A 25,511-nucleotide genomic window follows, 5' to 3' on the forward strand; every position below is an offset into this window, starting at 1 on the left:
TACCCAGACTATTTAACAAACTATTTAGCAGTCTTATTGCTTGTGGGGTAGAAGCTGTTCAGGGTCTTGTTGGTTCCAGGCTTGGTGCATTGGTACTGCATGGTGCATTGTTGTGCCGTATTCACGACTGTGTTGGTGTGTTTGGACCATGATAGAGCCTTAGCTCTCGACCTGCTCTACTACAGGCCCGTCAATATGAAGGGGAGCGTGCTCTGTCCTCAGTTTCCTGTAGTTCACGATCAGCTCCTTTGTCTTGCTGACGTTAAGGGAAAGGTTGTTGTCCTGGCACCACACTGCCAGGTCTCTGACCTCCTCCCTTTAGGCGGTCTCATCATCGGTGATCAGGCCTACCACCATTGCGTCATCGGCAAACTTAATGACAGTGTTGGAGTCGTGCAAAGCCACGCAGTCGTGGGTGAACAGGGAGTGCAGAAGGGGACTAAGCACGCACCCCTGAGGGGTCCCCGTGCTGAGGGTCAGCGTGGCGGATGTGTTGTTGCCTCCACCCACCACCTGGGGGCATCCCGTCAGGAAGTCCAGGATCCAGTTGCAGAGGGAGATGTTCAGTACCAGGGTCCTTAGATTAGTGATGAGTTTGGAGGGCACTATTATGTTGAACACTGAGCTGTAGTCAATGAACAGCATTCTCACATAGATGTTCCTTTTGTCCAAGCTGGAAAAGGCAGTGTTGAATGCAATAGAGATTGCATCATCTGTGGATCTGTTGGGGCGGTATGCAAAATGGACTGGGTCCAGGGTGTCTGGGATGATGGTGTTGATGTGAGCCATTCAAAGCATTTCATGGCTACAGATGTTAGTGCTACGGGGCGACAGTCATTTCGACAGGCTACCTTGGTGTTCTTGGGCACAGGGACTATGGTGGTCTTCTTGAAACATGTAGGTATTAGACTGTTGGGAGTGTGTGCGTCTGTGGCTGCGCTGCACTTTACAAAGCGGTTTCATAACTGTAATGCTATCTGACAGTTTCTCTGAACTCACCGTGTGCGACCTGAAGCAGGGTCATATTCACTAAGCAACAAAGGGAAGAAAACATTAGCGCACATTGTTGCGAAACATTTTGCAATGAAAAATTTGTTTAGAAAACTTTAAGTAGGTCCTTCCCAGTTCTGTTGTGTTTGCTATCATTTGGTTCCTAGTAAGTACACACACACAGTGACAGGATACCAACAGCAGGGCTGCGTGATGACCTTTAACCTCTACTGGGATGCCACCACATTGCTATGATGTCCTGAGTGTCTTGGTAAGAGAGGGAGACATATACAGAGAGACAGAGCGAAGACAGCTAATCTCTGCAAGAGTAGCCTATTCTTTCAATAAGTTTTGTTGGTATAGTCTGGCTAAGTCAATTCTAGTTAAGTGCTGCCCTTCTACATAGTAGCCTGTTTAATCATTGATTTGAACTACTGAATGCTAAGTACCTTTGCCTGCGAAGTGTTGGGAACATTGACTGGTTTCAGATCAATTTATGATAGCTTTCTGATAATTGGCAGATGAGTGTTAGAGGGGGTATTTTTCTTCACCTCTGCTAGGCAATCATCAATTAGTTATAGTACCTCAGTTGCCCCTATTTATTCAGCGGTGGCGTTGTCATGCGGCGGCGTTGTCACCCAAAACAAAGACGTTCTGCAGAGTTATTCGAGGAAGGAAAGAGCCAAAGGCTTCACGGCACTCTCTCACTTCAGTGTCTTACCTAGTTATTTTTAGATTCTCATTTTTCTCTTTTGGAACTTTGTCAAGTATGTATGTGATTTCTATCCCTGTTCGCTCCTCTCAGTATGTTTTACAGACGCTCCCCACCCAGTGGATGCAACCCTTCTAATCTAGTGTACCCTGTGAGCACAACCCATAATTTCCAGACGATGGCTCACCATTCATCGTACTGGGCAATGTCAACCTCCTGGCGCCTGACTTCGACTCATTTCTTTCCACCTCTATTTCCTCTCCTTGCCTTTTTGAACTCACCCTGACCTCCCAGTCGCCTCCCACTCATAATGCAGGGAATATGCTTGACCTCATCTTTACTAGGGGCTGCTCGCTGACTGATCTCACGGCAACCCCCATCCAGGTCTCTGATCCCTACTCTGTTTTTGTTTCTCTCCCCCAACCTCGACTCGCCCCTACCCAGATGGTCATCTGTCGTCGCAAACTTCGCTCTCTCTCTCCTCCTACCACCCCTCTTCTATCCCATAATCTCTTCCTTCCGCTAAATCGTTCTCCCACCTGTCTCCTGACTCTGCCTCTTCGACCCTCCCTTTTCGCCTCTGACTCCCACTGTCCCCTTTCCTCCCAGGCAGCTCAACCCCCCCCCCCCCCTCCTGCTCTGTGGCTGAGTCACTCACTGAGTCGTGAAAGAACAGGGCAGCAGGCAGCTGAATGACAATTTGGGAAAACGAAACTCCACAAAGACCTAGCATCCCCCCTCTCTACCTTCTCTTCTGTATTCACTTCTAAAGGGTCTTCCTATCACTAAATTCCAAGCCTCTGCCTCCAATCCCCATAAAATCTTTTACACATTTTCCCTCATTAATTCTCCACCACTTCCCCCCCTCTGCAGACGGCTTTGTCAACTACTTTGAAAAAAAGGTTGACAACATCCGCTCCTCATTCACTCAGCCTACTGAGTCCAATGGTCCTACTCACACAGAACTACCCTACACCTTGACCTCTTTCTCCCTTCTCTCTCCAGATGAAATCCTACAACTAGTGATGTCCAGCCACCCGACAACCTGCCCACTGGACCCCATCCCGCTTCCCTTGTCCATACTATACATGGAGATCTACTCCCATTTCTCACCAACTCATCCCTGACCACTGGCTGCGTTCCCTCTGACTTCAAGATTGCCAGTCGCTCCCCATTACAAGAAACCAACACTCGACCCATCTCATGTAAAAAACTACAGACCAGTTTCCCTTTCTTCTTTACTTTCCAAAACATTTGAGCGTGCCGTCTCTGACCAACTCTCTCGTTATCTCGCTCAGAACGATCTTCTAGATCATAACCAGTCAGGCTTCAATACGGGTCACTCAATGGAGACTGCTCAGCCAAAGTAGACTCTCTCTCCTCTGTTCTCATCGTCCTGGATCTATCCACTGCCATCGACAGTGTGAACCATCTCTCTACCCTCTCAGGGCTGGGCGTTTCAGCCTCTGCATACTCCTGGATTGCATCCTGACTGGCAAGACGCTCCTACCAGGTGGCACGGAGAGAATCTGTGTCTGTACCACATGCCCTCACTACTGGTGTCCCCCACGGCTCGGTACTAGGCCCTCTTTTCTCTATACACCACGTCACTCGGCTCCGTCTTATACACTCATGGTCTCTCCTATCATTGCTATGCGGATGACACTTAACTACTTTTCTCATTCCCCCCTTCTGACACTTAGGTGGTGACCCCATGCTTAGCAGATATCTCAGCTTGGATGTCAAGCTCAACCTCGGCAAGACGGAGCTGCTCTATTACCTCTCCATCACGGTCAACAATTCCACTGAGTCCCCCTCCCAGAGTGCAAAGAACCTTGGCGTGATCCTGAACAACACACTGTCGTTCTTTAAAAACATAAAAGCAGCAATTCATTCCAGCAGATTGATGTTCTACAATATCAGTAGAGTACAACTTTTCCTCACACATAAAGCTGCGCAGGTTCTATTCCAGGCACTTGCCATATGGGCTCCCCGCTTGTGCCATCAAACCCCTGCTACTTATTCAGAATGCCGCAGCCTGTCTGGTGTTCAACCTTCCCAAGTACTCCCATGCTCCTCCGTATACTCCACTGGCTCCAGCTGAAGCTCGCATTGACTACAAGACCATGGTGCTTGCATAAAGAACAGCAAGGGGAACTGCTCCTCCCTACCTTCAGGCTATTCTCAAACCCTACATCCAAACCCGAGTACTCCGTTCTACCACCTCTGGTCTCTTTGCCGTCCCACCCCTATGGGAGGTCAGCTCCCACTCAGCCCAGTCAAAGCTCTTCTGTCCTGGCACCCCAAAGATGGAACCAGCTTCCTCCTGATGCTAGGACAGCAGAGTCCCTGCCCATCTTCCGAAAACATCTGAAATCCTACCTCTTCAAAGAGTATCTTAAATAACACATCTCTTAATGTGTGTGCATCTATAGCAGCTCACGGGATTGGCTTTAGGGCAGATAGAGACAGGCGGCACAACACAGCTACTAGCACAACAACGCTATTCATGAATAAATAATGTGGTGATGGGAATTGTTCAGTATCCTTCTTCAGCAGGCTCACAGCAGGCTTCTTGTGTGGCACCCTGAATCTTTATCCGACTAGATAGTGTTGGTTGGAGAGTGGGTGTGAGTAAGTGTCTTGGAGGCACTCTGTCTTGGAGGTGACTCTTGATATATAGAAGACTGTGGTACATATGAATGGCATGTGAGCAGGGTATGAATAAAATCCTCAAAATACACCCCCCCCCCACAAAAGTGGCTGGGTAGTGCCTGGTTGGGGTTACTCCCAAGTCAGGACCCTCTTTTAAATCACAGTAAGGACATTCCACACGGGGATGCAACGCCAGAATAGACCAAAGCAGGAGCATAGGGGGATTTTGAAACAGTACATTTATATTCACAGGAAGCTGTGGCCAAAACAACTCCACAACGAGGAAGTGGGCCACACGAAAATGCCACAACTGAGACAGAAGACTTTAGAGCTGACACACATCGCATCGAATGAGGATCTAGTGGTCGTCTGATTTAGGGACCACCTGCTGTAGCGTATGACTACCAAAACTTTAACGCGATTCTACATGTAAAGTAGGTGCGCACTCGGTTCGAAAATTACGTTCAGGAGGTACTAAGTACGCTCGGCCAGAAAATGTGTCTGAGCCCTTAGAGTGGTCCTCTCAGATAGAGGAGTAATCCATCAGACCACAACTGAGCCCTGATCCTCCCAACGACGCCAACCTTAACTATACCCAAACCTCGTATGGTGGCGCAGTTGGTGTCTTTGTGTGTCATTATTGGGAGATTCTTTTTTTGGCGACACAAATGAGAAGACGACAGCAATGCCACAATATAATGTCATCCATATGCAGAAATGAACACGCATCCAGAGTGATAGAGAGAGCGAACTAAGGATGGAGAGAGAGAGAGAGAGAGAACACTCACCTGGGCATAGTCCCTCTCTACAGCGGCTTTCTTCGTACTGAATGTCCTACAAGGAACAAAGGTAGAACAGAATGATATACACCATATAATAATTAACTGGGAAAAGAGACTGAATGGACACTACAAGACTATATAAGTTAAGCAAAGCATGGTACATTTAGATTCAAAAGCCAATGACATGCTAGGCATCATAACTACATGAACAAGAGTACGGGGACATCTACTCGTTGAACATCTCATTTAAAAATCATGAGCATTAATATGGAGTTGGTTCCCCTTTGCTGCTATAACAGCCTCCACTCTTCTGGGAAGGCTTTCCACTAGATGTTGGAACATTGCTGCGGGGACTTGCTTCCATTCAGCCACAAGAGCATTAGTGAGGTTGAGCACTGATGTTGGGCGATTAGGTCTGGCTCTCAGTCGGTTTTCCAATTAATCCCAAAGGTGTTAGATGGCGTAGAGGTCAGGGCTCTGTGCAGGCCAGTCAAGTTCTTCCACACTGAACTTGACAAACCATTTCTGTACGGACCTCGCTTTGTGCACAGGGGCAGTGTCATGCTGAAACAGGAAAGGGCCTTCCCCAAACTGTTGCCACAAAGTGGGCTTCCGAGTGGCGCAGCGGTCGAAGGCACTGCATCTCAGTGCTAGAGGTGACATTACAGACACTCTGGTTCGAATCCAGGCTGTATCACAACCGGCCATGATTGGGAGTCCCATAGGGCGGCGCACAATTGGTCCAGCGTCGTCCGGGTTTGGCCGGTGTAGGCTGTCATTGTAAATAAGAATTTGTTCTTTGTAACTGACTTCTTTGTAACTGACTTGCCTAGTTAAATAAAAAATAAAGCACAGAATTGTCTAGAATGTTATTGGCTGCTCTAGCGTTAATGGAACTAAGTGGCCTAACCATGAAAAACAGCCATCCACCAAACTTTATGGTTGGCACTATGCATTGGGGCAGGTAGCGTACTCCTGGCATCCGCCAAACCCAGATTTGTCTGTCGGACTGCCAGATGGTGAAGCTGCCAGAAAATGCATTTCCACTGCTTCAGAGTCCAAAGGAGTCCAATGGCGGAAAGCTTGACACCACTCCATTACACATCGTGATCTTAGGCTTGTGTGCGGCTGCTTGGCCATGGAAAACCATTTCATGAAGCTCCTGACGAACAGTTCTTGTGCTGATGTTGCTTCAAGAGGCAGTTTGGAACTCGGTAATAAGTGTTGCAAACGAGGACAGATGATTTTTACACGCTTCAGCCCTTGGTGGTCCCGTTCTGTGAGCTTGAGTGGCCTACCACTTCGCGGCTGAGCTGTTGTTGCTCCTAGGTGTTTCCACTTCACAATAACAGCACTTACAGTTGACAGGGGCATCTCTACCAGGACAGTAATTTTACAAACTGACTTGTTGGAAAGGTGGCATCCTATGACGGTGCCAAGTCGAAGGAGATTGCATGGTTGTGTGCTCAATTTTATACACCTGTCAGCAGTGGGTGGCTGAAATAGCCAAATCCACTAATTTGAAGGGGTGTCCACATACTTTTGTATATACAGTGGGGCAAAAAAGTATTTAGTCCACCAATTGTGCAAGTTCTCCCACTTAAAAAGATGAGAGAGGCCTGTAATTTTCATCATAGGTACTATGACAGACAACTATGACAGACAAAATGAGAAAAAAAAATCCAGAAAATCACATTGTAGGATTGTTTATGAATTGATTTGCAAATTATGGTGGAAAATAAGTATTTGGTCAATAACAAAAGTTTATCTCAATACTTTGTTATATACCCTTTGTTGGCAATGACAGAGGTCAAATGTTTTCTGTAAGTCTTCACAAGGTTTTCACACACTGTTGCTGGTATTTTGGCCCATTCCTCCATGCAGATCTCCTCTAGAGCAGTGATGTTTTGGGGCTGTTGCTGGGCAACACGGACTTTCAACTCCCTCCAAAGATTTTCTATGGGGTTGAGATCTGGAGACTGGCTAGGCCACTCCAGGACCTTGAAATGCTTCTTACGAAGCCATTCCTTCGTTGCCCGGGCGGTGTGTTTGGGATCATTGTCATGCTGAAAGACCCAGACACGTTTCATCTTCAATGCCCTTGCCGATGGAAGGAGGTTTTCACTCAAAATCTCACGATACATGGCCCCATTCATCCTTTCCTTTACACGGATCAGTCGTCCTGGTCCCTTTGCAGAAAAACAGCCCCAAAGCATGATGTTTCCACCCCCATGCTTCACAGTAGGTATGGTGTTCTTTGGATGCAACTCAGCATTCTTTGTCCTCCAAACACGACGAGTTGAGTTTTTACCAAAAAGTTATATTTTGGTTTCATCTGACCATATGACATTCTCCCAATCTTCTTCTGGATCATCCAAATGCTCTCTAGCAAACTTCAGACGGGCCTGAACATGTACTGGCTTAAGCAGGGGGACACGTCTGGCACTGCAGGATTTGAGTCCCTGGCGGCGTAGTGTGTTACTGATGGTAGGCTTTGTTACTTTGGTCCCAGCTCTCTGCAGGTCATTCACTAGGTCCCCCCGTGTGGTTCTGGGATTTTTGCTCACCATTCTTGTGATCATTTTGACCTCACTGGGTGAGATCTTGCGTGGAGCCCCAGATCGAGGGAGATTATCAGTGGTCTTGTATGTCTTCCATTTCCTAATAATTGCTCCCACAGTTGATTTCTTCAAACCAAGCTGCTTACCTATTGCAGATTCAGTCTTCCCAGCCTGGTGCAGGTCTACAATTTTGTTTCTGGTGTCCTTTGACAGCTCTTTGGTCTTGGCCATAGTGGAGTTTGGAGTGTGATTGTTTGAGGTTGTGGACAGGTGTCTTTTATACTGATAACAAGTTCAAACAGGTGCCATTAATACAGGTAACGAGTGGAGGACAGAGGAGCCTCTTAAAGAAGAAGTTACAGGTCTGTGAGAGCCAGAAATCTTGCTTGTTTGTAGGTGACCAAATACTTATTTTCCACCATAATTTGCAAATAAATTCATAAAAAATCCTACAATGGGATTTTCTGGATTTTTTTTCTCATTTTGTCTGTCATAGTTGAAGTGTACCTATGATGAAAATTACAGGCCTCTCTCATCTTTTTAAGTGGGAGAACTTGCACAATTGGTGGCTGACTAAATACCTTTTTGCCCCACTGTATAGTGTATCAATCCGATATCTAATGAATGTGATGGCTTGTTAAATAAATTATAAATTGTTACAAATCGTTTGATTGATCAAAATAGTAGAGTGGTGCATATAACTATGCAGTGTAGATGTGCTGTAATATTTATACTCCATTCTATTTCACTGCTTATCGAGGTCATATTCATTAGGGCATGCAACGGAAAACACTTATAACAGAAAACAAAGATTCAAATGCATTATTGGTTAAAATAGTCCCTCCCTGTTTCAGTCTGTTTTCTTCCGTTTGATGTCTAATGAATAATCCCCAGGGTCCCAGTTGTGTTATTTGGAGTCTTTACAGTTCCAGGAGTGAGCAGAGTATGGCACAGCTTGTTCTCTCTCACATGTAAACAGTTGGAGAACCACAACTGTGGCCTATGTCCTTCCCTCCACTCTCACAACAAAAATAATCCTAATTCTTTCTGTAACTGTACTTATTTGTCCTCCCGTTCCCGGGCCACTAGTCCCTCCTTTCTCCCGGTCTCTCTCCCTATTCCAGGCTCTGTTCTATGCAACTGAATCCAGGACTTCCTGACAGGCAAACCCCAGGTGGTGAGGGTAGACAACAACACCTCTGCCACATTGACCTGCAACACGGGGGGCCCCCAGGGTTGTGTGCTCAGCCCCCTCTTGTACACCCACAACTGTGTGGCCATGCACGACTCCAACACCATCATTAAGTTTGCCAACAACATGACAGTGGTGGGCCTGATCGCCGACGGGAGCCTACAGGGAGGTGGTTAGAGCCCTGGTAGAGTGGTGCCAGGAAAAGCCTCTCCCTCAACGTCAACAAAACCAAGGTGATCATGGACTTCAGGAAACAGCAGATGCAGTGGACGGGGCTGCAGTGGAGAGGGTCAAAAGCATCAAGTTCCTCAGCGTGCACACCACAGAGGACCTAAAATGGTCCAATCACACCACCACCGTTACAGCGTCTCTTCAACCTCAGGTGACTGAAGAAATTCTGCATGGGCCCTCGGGTCATCAAGAAGTTCTATAGCTGCACAACTGAGAGCCTCTTGACCAGCTGGATCACCGCCTGCTACAGCAACAGTACTTCCCTCATCTGGAAGGCTCTACAAAAGGTGGTGCATCAGTGGGAGCTTCCTGCAAGCTCCCTACCCTCCAGCCTCCTTGATTAGAGGACGAGAGCCTCTGAGGTCTAGGGCCACAGTCAGACACCGCGGCTCTTGAGTCTTCTTTTCTAGCACACGTTCACTGGGCATTTTATAGTAATTACAGTGTGTGTTAATATTTGTCTGAGTGCTCTAGTATACAGCAAGGCCAAACTGACACAACAGATCCAGCTTCCTCTATGATGATGTGCATGTCCTCTTGGCCTGTTTTCCTTTCCCTCTGCATGGGTCATGTTCATTGGAGAACACCGATTTAAATTTCTGTGCAATGGAAAACAAAAAAATAATTCTTATTGGAGTCCAGGTAGTCCCTCCCTGTTTCAGTCTGTTTGGTACCTATTGAACACATCCCTGCCTCCCTTTACTATATCAATGCTTGTCCCTATCATTCTCCCTGTGCCATGTTTTTTATTTTATTCTGGTAATTTTCTCGATAATACCATTTGCACGACTCCAAGATTTCCTGATTATTCCATCCTGATTCCAGGAATCTTTGGGAATGGTGCAACTCTTATTTTAACACTGAAAGGTATTTTTATCCAACTTCGATTTTCCTCCTAGAGTGACTGGCTGAACATTTCGGGCTTGTTCGATCTCTAGGTATTTTTCTTCTCTCTTTGTTATCCTCTCTTTCCCCCCAACAAACTACTTATGGCAGCCAGAACATCTGGAGTGGAGGCCCTCCTTGCTTTTCACTTCCAGCTGTTTAGTGTGGGCGGTGCCACCTCAACTAAGCCAAAGAAAAGAAAGCGAAACCCAAGACTACCGTTACATTCCAAATAAACCCTTAGCCTCCCTGCCAGGGTACTTCATGTCATAGACATGTACAAAGATCAGATTGGTATTACCAATATGGTAATAGTGGCTAAACCCCCCCCCCCCCCCCCCCATGTAGAATTGTCATTGATTATATCTATCCAAGCCTTTCACAACTACGCAAGCGCCTAGGTAGTAGGGGTTGATTTGGAACTGGGGATAGAGACGCAGCCTCAATTGCCATCCACCGGCTCCCTCCACCATCCCCTTACTTCAGGTCCTCTAGTAGGTCACACTCTGTCTGGTGTTTGATGTGTAGTCTGCTCATCTGCTCAGCATGAGTGTGCTTTAGCTCCTGGGTAACCTTGACCTGAGGGAGAAAAAAAATGTCAGAAGAAATGGACTAGACAACCAAATCCATCTCTCATATACGGAGAAGAATACCGTAAACTCCTAAAAAGTGCACTGAATGTCATATAAGCACAAACACATTATTGTTAACAGTCTCTCTATATCTGCACTGTAGCAAAAACAATTGCAACAGAAAACTTAGCACACATTTTTTTAAATTAAGCTGCTTGATGGAATGCCAAGAGTGTGCAAAGCTGTCATCAAGGCAAAGGGTGCCTACTTTGAAGAATCTCAATATAAAATATATTTTGATTTGTTTAACACTTTTTTTGGTTACTACATGATTCCATGTGTTATTTCTAGAAGGTCGACCAATTAAATCGGCATGGCCGATTAATTAGGGCCGATTTCAAGTTTTCATAACAATCGGTAATCGGCATTTCTGGATGCCGATTATGGCCAATCACATTGCATTCCACGAGGAAACAGCGTGGCAGCCTGACCACCTATTACGTGAGTGCAGCAAGGAGCCAAGGTAAGTTGCTAGCTAGCATTAAACTTATCTTATAAAAAACTATCTTCACATAATCACTGGTTAACCTAGTAATATCATCAACTACGTGTAGTTAACTAGCTTGTCCTGCGTTGCATATAATCAATGCGGTGCCTGTTAATTTATCATCGAATCACAGCCTACTTCGTCAAACGGGTGATGATTTAACAAGCGCATTCGCAAAAAAAGCACTGTCGTTGCACCAATGTACCTAACCATAAACATCAATGCCTTTCTTAAAATCAATACACAAGTATATATTTTTAAACCTGCATATTGGTTCAAATAAATTCATATTAGCAGGCAATATCAACAAGGGAAATTGTGTCACTTGTCTTGCGTTCATTGCACGCAGAGTCAGGGTATATACAACAGTTTGGGCCGCCTGGCTCGTTGCGAACTAATTTGCCAGAATTTTACATAATTATGACATAACTTGGAAGGTTGTGCAATGTAACAGCAATATTTAGACTTAGGGTTGCCACCCGTTTGATAAAATACGGAACGGTTCCATATTTCACTGAAAGAGTAAACGTTTTGTTTTCGAAATGATAGTTTACGGATTTTACCATATTAATGACCAAAGGCTCGTATTTCTGTGTTTATTATATTATAATTAAGTCTGGGATTTGATATATCAGTCTGACTGAGCGGTGGTAGGCAGCAGCAGGCTAGAAAGCATTCATTCAAACGTTACTGCGTTTGCCAGCCGCTCTTAGCAATGCTTGATCACAGTGCTGTTTATGACTTCAAGCCTATCAACTCCTGAGATTAGGCTGGCAATACTAAAGTGCCTATTAGAACATCCAATAGTCAAAGGTTTATGATATGAAATACAAAATGGTATAGAGAGAAATAGTCGACGCATCATAATTCCTATAATAACTGCAACCTAATATTTCTTTAATGGGAATATTGAACCACCAGCTTTCATATGTTCTGAGCAAGGAACTTAAATGTTAGCTTTTTTACAAGGCACATATTGCATTTTTACTTTCTTCTCCAACACTTTTTGCATTTTTTAAACCAAATTTAACATGTTTCATTATTTATTTGAGACTAAATTGATTTTATTTATGTATTATATTAAGTTAAATAAAAGTGTTCATTGTTCATTCAGTATTGTTGTAATTGTCATTATTTCAAATATATATATCAAACCCGGCTGATTAATCGGTATCATCTTTTTTGGTCCTCCAGAAATCAGTCGACCTCTAGTTATTTCATAGTTTTGATGTCTTCACTATTATTCTACAATGTAGAAAAAAGTAAAAATAAAGAAAAACACTTGAATGAGAAGGTGTCCAAACATTTGACTTTTACTGTATGTGTGTACACACACACACGTTCAGTTTGGGGTCACTTAGAAATGTCCTTGTTTTTTAAAGAAAAGCATATTTTTTGTCCATTAAAATAACATAAAATTTATCAGAAATACAGTGTAGACATTGTTAATGTTGTAAATGACTATTGTAGCTGGAAACGACAGATTTTTTATGGAATATCTAATATCTACATAGGCATTCAGAGGCCCATTATCAGCAACCATCACTCCTGTGTTCCAATGGCACGTTGTGTTAGCTAATCCAAGTTTCATTTTAAGAAGCTAATTGATCATTAGAAAACCCTTTTGCAATTATGTTAGCATAGCTGAAAACTGTTGTTCTGATTAAAGAAGCAATAAAATTGGCCTTCTTTAGACTAGTTGAGTATCTGGAGCGTCAGCATTTGTGGGTTCGATTACAGGCTCAAAATGGCCAGAAACAAAGACCTTTCTTCTGAAACTCGTCAGTCTATTCTTGTTCTGAGAAATGAAGACTATTCCATGCGAGAAATTGCCAAGAAACTGAAGATCTCGTAAAAGTACTACTCCCTTCACAGAACAGTGCAAACTGGCCCTAACCAGAATAGAAAAAGGAGTGGGAGGCCCCGGTGCACAACGGAGCAAGAGGACGAGTACATTAGAGAGCCTAGTTTGAGAAACAGATGCCTCACAAGTCCTCAACTGGCAGCTTCATTAAATAGTACCCACAAAACACCAGTCTCAACGTCAACAGTGAAGAGGTGACTCCGGGATGCTGACTGTTCTTTCGGCTACCGCATGGCAAACAGTACCGGAGCTCCCAGTCTAGGTTCAAAAGGCTCCTTAACAGCTTCTACCCCCAAGCCATAAGACTGCTGAACAGTTAATCAAATGGCTACCCAGACTATTTGCATTGACCCCCCCTTTTTTACGCTACTGCTACTCGCTCTTTATTATCTATGCATAGTCACTTTACCCCTACCTACATGTACATATTACCTCAACTAACCTGTACCCCACATTGACTCGGTATCGGTACCCCTGTATATAGCCTCATTATTGTGTTACTATTTTTTAACTTTATTTTATTGTGTAAATATTTTATTAACTCTTAACTGCATTATTGGTTAAGGGTTTGTAAGATTTTCACAGTATCTGTTGTAATCGGTGACAAAATTTGATTTGGCAGATGCCAGGAAAACGCTACCTGCCCCAATGCATAGTGCCAACAGTATAGTTTGGTGGAGGAGGAATAATGGTCTGGGGCTGTTTTTCATGGTTCGGGCTAGGCCCCTTAGATCCAGTTTAGGGAAATCTTAATGCTACAGCATACAATCACATTCTAGACCAGTAGTCGCCAACCGGTCGATCACTATCGACTGGTCGATCTTCAAGGCATTCCTAGTCGATCACCAAATATTTCTGTAGAAATTATTCAACACTATTACAAAATGCTCTTCTGAGTAGCCAAGTATCGATAGCCCTGCGTTTTATTATTATTTACAGCTCATCGTGTCGATTTTAATAATAAGGAATATTTAACTTTCTCTGGTCATAGGAACAACATGAATTTGTGCATGAAGCAGACGCGGTGCGACTTGAGTTTCACCATCAGGTGGAAGACGGTGTCCCCTCTCTCTGGTCAGTCTCACCGGAGGAAAGGAAGGAGAGAGCAGGGACTGTGAGAGGCGGTTGGAAAAATCGTTTTCAATGATCACCCAACTCGGAATTCCAAGTCGGAAACTCTGGGCATCTTTCTAGAGCTCCGACTTTTCGACCTGAAGATCACTGACATCGTGATTTGACCTCGTTGACCATCAGTCAAGTAAAATAAAAAAGCGAATGATTTCAATTCATGCTCCACAGTGCCTCACAAGCGCTAAACCAACATAATTTCTACAAATCTATGTGTGACGTTAATGTAAAAAAAAATATATATATAAAAAATGTATCTGAGCAGTACATCTCAGCTTGCTTTTTGACTGCGAAAGTGATCTTGACGCAGAAAATGTTGGTGACCACTGTTCTAGACGATTCTGGGCTTCCAACTTTGTGGCAACAGTTTGTGGAAGGCCATTTCCTGTTTCAGCATGACAATGCCCTCGTACACAAAGCGAGGTCCATACAGAAATGGTTTGTCGAGTGGTGTGGAAGAACTTGACTGGCCTGCACAGAGCCCTGACCTCAACCCCATTTAACACCTTTGGGATGAATTGGCACACCGACTGAGAGCCAGGCCTAATTGCCCAACATCACCCTATTTGACATAGATATGTGTGTATGTATTGATATGTAGACTGTGTGTGGCATTTTTAAATGTATGTAGTTCTGTCCTTATCTATTAATGTTCTGTATTATGTCATGTTCTGTGTGGACCCCAGGAAGAGTAGCTGCGAATTTCACAACAGCTAATTGGGATCCTAATAAAATACGAAATACCAGTGCTCAACCTCACTAATGCTCGTGGCTGAATGGAAGCAAGTCCCCGCAGCAATGTTCCAACATCTAGTGGAAAGCCTTCCCAGAAGAGTGGAGGCTGTCATAGCAGCAAAAGGGGAACCAACTCCATATTAATGCCCATGATTTAGAAATTAGATGTTCGACGAGCAGGTGTCCATATACTTTTGGTCATGTGGTGTATATTAAATTCAGATTTTCCTACTTCCCACAGCTTTGACCTTATGTTATTTTTAGTGCTATATTGAATACTGCAGTGTTGGGTTTGGAGCATGCAAGAAAGGCATTTCAATGTACCTGTGCGCATGACATTAAAAACTTGAAACTAATGGTCAGTTCGGACACTATTCAATGATCTCACACGAGCATTAGTTATCTGACTAACACAGCCGATCATTAGGGGAAAATATACTGAGGCTGAAATAAGGCTATATTCAGGCAACTACAAAAACAGGTCAAGTGGTTGATCTAATAGGCCACGGTGTGTTTCTATTTCAGGAAATGAATCATCTGCAGGGCTACCACTGACATCTGAATGGCTTTGGACTATTCCTCAGCAATTAGTATGCTAAAGCTCCCCTGTTTGAGAGAAATGTAATCCATAAACAATCATGAACATAACAAATGTCAAATGTACTGTAACAGTGATAATTCATACTTCACAAAAATAAACACAACATGCAGTCATTTCTAAGATTTTACTGAGTTACAGTTCATAAGGAAAGCAGTTAATTGAAATAAATGAAGTAGGCCCTGATCTATGGATTTCACATGACTGGACAAGGGCACAGGCCCACCCACTTGTAAGTCAGGCCCACCCAATCAGAATGTTCTTCCCCTCAAACAAGCTTTATTACAGACGTAAATACTCCTCAGGGCCCACTCAGACAATCTCACAGGTGAAGAAGGCAGATGTGGAGATCCTGGGCTGGCGTGGTGACATGGAGTCTGCGGTGGTGAGGCCAGTTGGACATACAGCAAAATAATCTAAAATGGATGTTGGAAGTGGCTTATGGTAGAGAAATGAACATTCAATTATCTGGCAACAGCTCTGGTGGACATTCCTGCTGTCAGCATGCCAATTGCGCGCTCCCTCAACTTGAGACATCTGTGGCATTGTGTTGTGACAAAACTGCACATTTTAGAGTGGCCTTTTAATGTTCCAAGCACAAGATGCACCTGTGTAATAATCAAGCTGTTTAATCAGCTTCTTGATATGCCACACATGTCAAGTAGATGAAATTCTAACAGGGATGTAAACAAATGTGTGCAAAAAAATTGTGAATATGGAACATTTGTGGGATATTTAATTTCAGCTCATGAAACCAACACTTGTTGCATTCATATTTTTGTCCAGTATAAAATCCAGTTATTTCATTAACAACAACTCTTGACTCTAAAGAATTTGATATAGTTGAACCTCGACTATAGGAATTCTAACAGAAGTACAATTTCTTATCCAAACAGCAACAGACTTCTCTGTGTAATGTTTTTGGAACATGATATAACAGGATTCCCATGTTTGTTGCTGTTTTAGTTACCTTTCATCTTTAGAGGTCTACATTCAGCACCGCGTTCGCTTGTAACAACTCTCCACTAAGACTGTTACAATGTATGTATATATATTTTTATATAGTTTAAGCCACGCAAAGGCTACAATTTGGAACCGTGAGAACATTCGTTTTTTTATTGAATTGAGTACCATTTTACCCAGGACATTTCTTAGGCTACTTTGGAACATTCAAAAAAATATTCAAGTTTAGAATATCTAAAACAACTCACTAACCAAAAGGTCGTGTTTGCGTTTGATACGAACTGACGTTATAACACGTTGTGCCGACCTGGTGGTTGCATATCTTAAAATTGGACAACAACAAAGCGTGCATCTTTCAATAATTAGGCTACATAAGCAACATTCGTCGAAACATTCGCAGAGAAAAGTAAAACCGGGCCAACTCACCTTTCTTGGCGGAGGCTGCATGTTAGAATTTTTACATGGATTTCCCCCCCCCCTAACAAATATTGACGTTAATCCGCAAAAAAACTTTCGATTGTATGTAAATTACAGAATGATAACCACGCACTGGGTGAATTTAGTCTGGTTCAGGCGGCCATGACGACCCAACTCAACACACCGATGAAGTCCTGTTGAAAATCGACTGCCTCCGGGAACATAAAAGCGAAGTTTGCGATTCAGCGGGGTTTCCGGTGGAGGAGAAACGGGGGATGGCGGCACGCTGAGGAAGTGCACGGGACTTTTCGTGGGGATTGCATTGCTCATTGTTGGGAATTTGTGATGTAGACTCACCGTGGCCATGTCCGCTGCATAAACATGGGGATTTGTTGGAGATTAGGTGAATCATATCTGACCCCTGCACATCTGTGCGTTTAAGTCTATGCTTTGGCCCTCAGAAAACACCTATTTTATAATTTCCCCTCAATTATCTCAGATGAATATAGAGATTTATTCCTACAGATAAGTGACATGTCAAGGCAAAAGTATACAGATTCAACATGGTTGAGTAAAACAATTTCCAGGTTGTTTTGTACAGGCCTACTATTATGATTATAAGCTATCAGCAGATAGCGGTGCACTGAGTCTGATGTGCTTATAAGAGATTCATGGGAGAATGCAATTGCATTGTATTTGTGAACAGAGACAGACTTGGACCAGAAATCGTCCCCGGCATTTCCTCAAGGCTCCCACACCGGCTCATTCAATAACGTTTCTCCACTGATGCATAGCGGTTGTTAAAAATCTGATGTGTAGTGTACATCTTATCCCTTGAACGTTTGCTTTTTTTGCAGTTAAAACAATCATTTACAAATCAAGAGAGGCCACAATGTTACTTTATGATGAATTGGCGCAGGACACAAACAAGTAAAAGCTGGGCTTTTTGGGAAATATTTTAATAGTTATTGAATGTTCTACATCATACAGTAAGTATTATACAATTACAAACTTGCCTTGTCATCAGGACCACTATCCGATCCTCATTAGAACGACATAAAAACAAAAACAGATTTACACTTCATATACACAAGTCTGATGTGGGTCTTTGCTTCAAGAACGTCCCAACCGCATGTTATAAAACGTTCTGCCAGCATTGCTGCAACGTAGTGATAGAACATAGCAAAGACTCTGGGGGCCATTAGTTGGGAAGTAGTTTTAATCTCAAGGTGCTGACTCTTATAAAGTCGGTCCTAAAAATAGATACTTTTTTGGGAAGACGAGTATACTTCCCTCTCTCGAAATTAGTGTTCAAATCAAAAGTTTGACAAGGCCGAAGTTCATCGTGACCAAATGAAACAGAAAAGGCATAGGGATTGTTACTCTTTCATGTTCAACATTGGTGGAGCTGCTTGCTTCTCGACCTCCAGGCACTGAGACACCCAGGGCAGCTCCCAGCTCTTAAAATTCCAGACTGAGTTTGCTACGTTGCAGGGATGTTACACATAACATGAAGTTAACAGCGGTGAAACATACTGTAGCAAAATTAGTTTTGATCCAAGTTTACAACTCTCATGCCTCAATCCACAATCTCTGGACCCATACCCTTTTTCAATAAACATGAATTGTAGTGTAAGGACTTGACTCCAGGCTAGCTTTCAGTCTACAGTATGCCCAGTTAGCACATTTGGTTCCCTAGACGTTCAGGGAACGTCTGTTTATGGTGTCAGTTTGGTTCTGGGAACATTTCTCTTGTGTTTCAATGCCCTGGGTCTTTGAGGGGGAAAGGCCAGCGAGTGGGGACTGTATGCCAGTCGTTTCTGACCAGGTTGCCAGATTGTGCCCCTCCCCACATCTGCTCCACTCATCCTACAGACTTGTGTTCTGAAATGCCCCCTGAAGACCTAAGAGACAACCCACATCAGCTCAACCATAATGATCTTCTATTTTAAGAATAATAAACATCAATCAATCAACAAAACCTTAAATAACACTTATGGTAAAAAGCTCTTAAATTACATACCAGAAATGAAAAGTATATCATTCTTTTAATCCCTTTTTTAAAACACAGAGGTTATACTCGTAGTACACATGGTTATTTTCGAGGTTTTGAACCTCCAGATATTTAGCACTCAGCATAGCATTCACATACATTTGGGCCTGTGCAACTAGTCATATGCCTTGTTCAGTTCTTGCATCACATTACATGTTCTAGTGAATAGCACTGCAAAACAATATTTGTCAATGGTCTCAAAAAAAAGCTGTCTGGTTGTTTGTGTTTCTTTGCTCTAATGCTCCCCAAAAATGTAGCACAATAAATGTACATTTGAGACTTGTTTTCAATGTTCTTGTTCTATTTGGCTCTGTGATATGCTACTGACAGGGGAAAGTGGAGGTTGGGCAACGTTAGCTCTACAGTCTGACCAGTGCAATTTTGGGAGGAAACTCACACAGGACTGCATACATGCTTCACACGCACAGACACACACACACACACACTACACGGGAGGTGAGGGGCTGATACCACCCTGCCCACTGACACCTTTCCTCACACAGTCAACACACACATCTATACCCCGTTCACTAGTGAATGATACTCTATAAATTGTAATATTTTGGGTGCAGGATACCTTTATGTTCTTTTTTTTTTTTACTGGCGAGGTAACACGGTATCAAATAAAATAGCATTTTGAATTGTACGTAGTGGTTAACTAATTGTAACAGATTGAAAGAAGCAGTAGCAATTATTCACAACAGATATCTTAAAATGTACAGTTGTTTATTGAGACCAAAGAGTACGCTATCAAATCCACTGAACTAAATTAACTCTTAAGAAATCGTAAGATGTCTCTTAAAAGATGAGCTAAGTACCTGTTATTTAGCATAGATTATTACTTTTAGATGTTTGTGCAATACATTTTTTACACACTCACATGATAACTGATATGTGGTCATGACACCGTAACCTAGTGCTGAACCATAATAACAGAGTATGGAACTCCTCCTCAAAACCTTCAAAACTCGACCCAAGCTGAACCCTGTTTCCTTGCCAACTCCATTTATAAATTCCAAATGGATCCCTAGCCCCTACACCCTAGCCACTCCTGTGGATCTAGGCGGACTGGGTCAATATACCGTACGTGTTACAGTAAAAGCTTCATCTTGCCTTCTGATTGGCTAGGTAGAAATGTCAGCCATATTGCTTTCACCTATCCCAATCCTCTCAGGTCTGCAGTTGTAGGGACTAGGGAGGGAGTTGAGGCTAGCAGTGTTGGGGTTAATTCCACTAATTAAATTCCCTCTCCCTGTAAATTCCAATAAATACAATTCAAATTCCAGGTCAGTCTTTGAATCCAGAGATAATTCAATTCCTCTCAATTCCAATAATTCAATTCATAATTCAATATTATCCCCAAAAATTACAAATTGAAATGATTCAACACAAATCCTGCAGTCCATTTTCTATACTAAGTGCATTAGTTTCATCAACTAACAAATATTAAATTACAATTCCATAAAATTCCCCCCCCCAAAAAATTCAAATTGAATTCAACAAATTCTCCATTTCATAGTGAATTCAAGAATTTAATTGGAATTTTAAATTAAATTGGAATTGAGCCCAACCCTGGGGGCTAAGGTTCGATTTGGATGTCAACACATGTCCCACACGGACCTCTCCCAACCCAGTGCCCCAGTCATAGGGTTTTTGCCCCCCAGACTAAAGGGACATGAAACCTTTCAACAACAAAAAATCCCAATTTCCTGTTTCAACACAAATTTTTCCCTCATACGCATGATTCCCTTCACGATCCTAACTTCCTTCCATGGTGTCTGCCCTGGAAACAATGACGTCCTGGGCCTGTTCTATTAGCTACTCTGAAGGGAGGGAGGGCAGAGGAGGGAGTGCCTAGCAAGGTAGCAGGTTGACCAACATGCAAACAAAATGTTTCCTTTCACTAATTGTATGAGACCTAGGTCCAAAATAAAGTGTTTTTCCACCTGCCATTGTTTAAAAGCGTTCACCAGACTGGTGAACTAGTTCCAATTGCATGGACTACTCAGAAACATACACATAGAGACCAGATGACAATTCTCTGGAACCCAATTCTCTTGGGACACATCTGTGTTGAGGTCAGTCAGGTTTCTAAAACCTATTCCCTATATAGTCCACTACTTTTGACCAGAGCCCTATATAGGTAAGGAATAGGGGGCCCTGCACCCCTCACTTCTGCCCTCTCCTGGTCACCTGAGGAACTGATGACACTGATCAGGGGCTAAATCTATATTAAACATGTAAACATGACATCACACGGGATCTTTATTGCAAATAACACTTATCTCTAGCCTGTGAGATTGATGGGAGGCATGCAGCACAGGGCTATGGGTATTGATGCTTGACCACTAAACAATTTAGATTATTTTCTTCCTTTTTCCACTCACTACTCCCCTTGTACTCCTTTCTCCCTCTTTCAAGTCTGCTGTTCTTAAGTGTCGGCCAGCTATTGACTTTAAAATCCCTTTTGAATCAGCTATCCCTGGTCCTACTGACAATTTGCCTCATCCCTCAAACTCCATGCACCTTCATTGATACTAGACTAGAACTGGATTCAGTTCACAACATAGCCTGCAAGGTACGAGGGAGACCCTATCCAGTCATCTATCCATCGCATCCTATACCATCTACACTTTTAAAATGTGTGCGATGTCCTATACATCTGTAAATGTATATCTGTGAGCAAGTGTGTCAGTGCGCACCTTACGCATGCCAACTGAAATACCTAAATGCGAGTGTGTTTGCATGTTCGGCAAGCTTTTATGTGTACAAAAGAACTACAAACGCGCTCGCTGACACATCAGTATACCTATATATAATATAGTCATGTATAGATATTTCAATTTCTTACTCTACTCTAGTAGACTTACAAGCTAACTATGTCCACTGAACTTACTGAAAATATCCTCTACATGGTGTGTAACTATTATGGTACTTACGGTATTAGTCTTTCTCCTTGTGCAGGGTTTCCCAAAGTCGGTCCCAGGGTCCCCTCTGGGTGCACATTTTGGTTTTTGCACCAGCACTACACAGCTGAAGCTTGATGATGAGTTGGTTATTTGAATCAGCTGCGTAGTGCTAGGGCAAAAAACAAAATGTGCACCCAACTTGACTGATGTAGTGGCTAAAATATTAAAGAAGCCAAGTTAATGCACTGTTGCTACAAGCTGGAAGACGACCCTTATTATATTATGCTGGAAGATGATTGTGTGTGAACGTAAACCCAAATGGGAAGGCAAATCAAAAAGGGTGAAAGGAAATTGAGGCGTGACACTTGTACGGTGCTTTCCCCCCCAAGAATGACTGGAAAATAAACGACCGGTACTCGCCTGAAAAAGTATGATTTTTTTTTCAACATTAGAATTTGGCAGCATACAGAGACGTGTACATTCTCACGGCTGAAGGGACTGGCTTTGCGTCAGAACCAGTGTTCAGAACACAAAAATACACACACACAAACATAAAAAAGAAGCACAAATGTACTATAAATGTACCATACTGCTGGTCAGTGTGTGTCTGGATTATAAGAGAGTCAAAATCAAAGAAACTAATCCCCAAAAAACTGAGGCTGATCAAAAAGAATAAAAACATGAAAAAGCAGCTTTTCCAAATCACAAAAGAATGCATAAAGTGATCCTTGCACTTTAGTTTTTTGTTCTTGCAGACAGACTTGGTGCTTGTATGCCAGGCCTCCTGCACCAATGTAAGACTTGAGTTGTTGTGAGTGATATTGACTCCCGATCTGAGGGGAAAGAGGTACAGAGAGAGACGGAGAGAGGAAGAGTAGTGGAGGGATGGAGAAGAAAAATTTCACATGAACAATGTATTATATACAGTGCATTCAGAAAGTATTCAGTCCCCTTCACTTTATCCACATTTTGTTACGTTACAGCCTTATTCTAAAATTGATAAAATAGTACTTTTTTTCTCAATCTACACACAATACCCCATAATGACAAAGCAAAAACCATATTGTTTAAATTTTTGCTAATTTATTACAAATAAAAAACTGAAATATAACATTTACATAAGTATTCAGACCCTTTAAATACTTTGTTGAAGCACCTTTGGCAGCGATTACTGCCTTGATTCTTCTTCGGTATGACGCTACAAGCTTGGCACACCTGTATTTTGGGAGTTTATCCCATTCTTTTCTGCAGATCCTCTCAAGCTCTGTCAGGTTGAATGGGGAGCGTAGCTGCAGAGCTATTTTCAGGTCTCTCCAGAGCGGTTTGATCGGGTTTAAGTCATGTCCTGTCCCAGTCTGAGGTCCATGCTTCACCATAGGGATGGTGCCAGGTTTCCTCCAGATGTAATGCTTGGCATTCTGGCCAAAGAGTTCAATCTTGGCTTCATCAGACCAGAGAATCTTGTTCCTCATGGTCTGAGAGTCTTTAGGTACCTTTTGGCAAACTCCAAGTGGGCTGACATGTGCCTATTACTGAAGAGTGGCTTCCGTCTTGCCACTCTACCATAAAGGCCTGATCGGTGGAGTGCTGCAGAAATGGTTGTCCTTCTGGAAGGTTCTCCCATCTCCACAGAGGAACTGTCCAATCAATTGAATTTATCACAGGTGGACTCCAATCAAGTTGTAGAAACATCTCAAGGATGATCCATGGAAACAGGATGTACCTGAGCTCAACTTCGAGTCTCATAGCAAAGGGTCTGAATACTTTTGTAAATAAGGTATTTCTGTTCTTTAGTTTTTATTTATTTGCAAACATTTCTAACCTGTTTTTGCTTTGTCATTATGGGGTATTGTGTGTAGATTGCTGATGATTTTTTATTTATTTAATACATTTTAGAATAAGGCTGTAACATAAACAAAATGTGGGAAAAGTATATACAGTGCATTCAGAAAGTATTCAGACCCCTTCCCTTTTCCCACACTTTTTTACATTACAGTCTTATTCTAAGAAGTATTAATATTTTTTTGTTCATCATCCATCTACACAAAATATCCCATAATGACAAAGATAAAACTGGTTTTTAGAAATGTTTGCAAAAAATAAAAATAAAAAGTACAGAAATACCTTATTTACAGTATTTGGACCCTTTGATTTGAGACTCGAAATTGAGCTCAGGTGCATCCTGTTTCCATTGATCATCCTTGAGATGTTTCTACAACTTGATTGGAGTCCACCTGTGGTAAATTTAATTGATTGGACATGATTTGGAAAGGCACACACCTGTCCATATAAGGTCCCACAGTTGACAGTGCATGTCAGAGCGAAAACCAAGCCATGAGGTTGAAGGAACCATTTCTGCAGCACTCCACCAATCAGGCCTTTATGGTAGAGTGGCCAGAATGAAGCCACTCCACAGTAAAAGGCACATGACAGCCCACTTGGAGTTTGCCTAAAGGCACCTAAAGACTCTCAGACCATGAGAAACAATATTCTCTGGTCTGATGAAACAGAGATTGAACTCTTTGGCCTGAATGCCAAAGTCACATCTGGAGGAAACCTCACACAATCACTACGGTGAAGGGCGATGGTTGACTTTCCAACAGGAAAACAACTTTAAGCACATAGCCAAGACAACGCAGGAGTGGCTTCGGGACAAGTCTCTGAATGTCTTTGAGTGGCCCAGCCAGAGCCCAGACTTGAACCCGATCGAACATCTCTGGAGAGACCTGAAAATAGCTATGCAGTGACTCTCCCCATCCAACCTGACAGAGCTTGAGAGGATCTGCAGAGAAGAACAGGTGTGCCAAGCTTGTAACGTCATACCCAAGAAGACTCGAGGCTGTAATCACTGCCAAAGGTGCTTCAACAAAGTACTGAGAAAAGGGTCTGAATAGTTATGTAAATGTGATATATATGTATATATTTTTTTTAAACCTGTTTTTGCTTTGTCATTATGAGGTATTGTGTGTAGATTGATGAGGGGGGAAAAAACAATTTCATACATTTTAGAACAAGGCTGTAACGTAACAAAATGTGAAAAAAAGTAAAGGGGCTTGAATACTTTCCGAATGCAATGTGTATATATACCACACACAGTATATGTAATTTACAAAGAAAATATCACATTTGTCTTTTCAAATCATTTTCCAAAAGCAAATGTAACAATAACTCAAAATTAGAGTTCTCATAATAAAACAATTATACAAAATCTAAGCACTTACGCATCAAAGCATCGACCCTTAACTCTCCTAACCATAGACTGGGATAACATTGGGTTATGGGAACAGTAACTTACATGAGTGGGGTCCAGTGGGGTCTACCAGTGAGGAGGCACATAGCTATACCCAGGCGTCCCCTGGGGCCGGTACGTTGGCAGGGTGACCGGATGCCCACCGATGTGCTGAGTGGCATGCTGAGGCGTGGTCAGCAGAGTACCTGGGCAGAGAGGGTCAATCAGACATACAGAGGTCACCATGGGAACATGGGCAGATAGTTGTCATCATTAAGGAAACACGCTGGTTGCCGAATATTGTTATAAATTTGTTATAAACACAGAGCCTTCACTCCAAACAGAAACATGACTGCAAATAATAGTGAGAACAATTTTTTTGAGTTGTTTATAGAGTTGAAAATTCAAGTACCTTTCCCAAAATTCCCAGGTTTTCCAGAAATCTTGGTTGTAGGATTTCCTAGTTATTACCTCCTGATTCCACAAAT

General features: G+C 42.8%; 2 protein-coding genes across 4 annotated transcripts in view; both read right to left on the bottom strand.

Annotated features, from left to right (window-relative positions):
* The window catches only part of LOC139548860 (F-BAR and double SH3 domains protein 2-like), a 48,531-nt gene extending 31,425 nt beyond the window's left edge, over window positions 1–17,106 (bottom strand). Inside the window, exons 1-3 of the mRNA XM_071358798.1 lie at window positions 16,842–17,106; window positions 10,490–10,587; window positions 5,146–5,191 (exon numbers count right to left, since the gene is read on the bottom strand). Of these exons, the coding sequence (XP_071214899.1) occupies window positions 5,146–5,191; window positions 10,490–10,587; window positions 16,842–16,862 (165 nt within the window). The 5' untranslated portion in view covers window positions 16,863–17,106. The remainder of the gene's footprint in view (window positions 1–5,145; window positions 5,192–10,489; window positions 10,588–16,841) is intronic.
* A 666-nt stretch (window positions 17,107–17,772) lies between these two features.
* Window positions 17,773–25,511, bottom strand: part of LOC139549437 (protein FAM168A-like) — a 56,118-nt gene continuing 48,379 nt past the window's right edge. For all 3 annotated transcript variants that reach the window (XM_071360145.1, XM_071359978.1, XM_071360061.1), the window contains 2 exons: window positions 25,090–25,229; window positions 17,773–22,627 (listed from right to left, as the gene is read on the bottom strand). In XM_071360145.1, the coding sequence (XP_071216246.1) occupies window positions 25,111–25,229 (119 nt within the window). In that variant the 3' untranslated portion in view covers window positions 17,773–22,627; window positions 25,090–25,110. The remainder of the gene's footprint in view (window positions 22,628–25,089; window positions 25,230–25,511) is intronic.

Source organism: Salvelinus alpinus, chromosome 1, assembly GCF_045679555.1.
Source record: "Salvelinus alpinus chromosome 1, SLU_Salpinus.1, whole genome shotgun sequence".
NCBI lineage: Eukaryota > Metazoa > Chordata > Actinopteri > Salmoniformes > Salmonidae > Salvelinus > Salvelinus alpinus.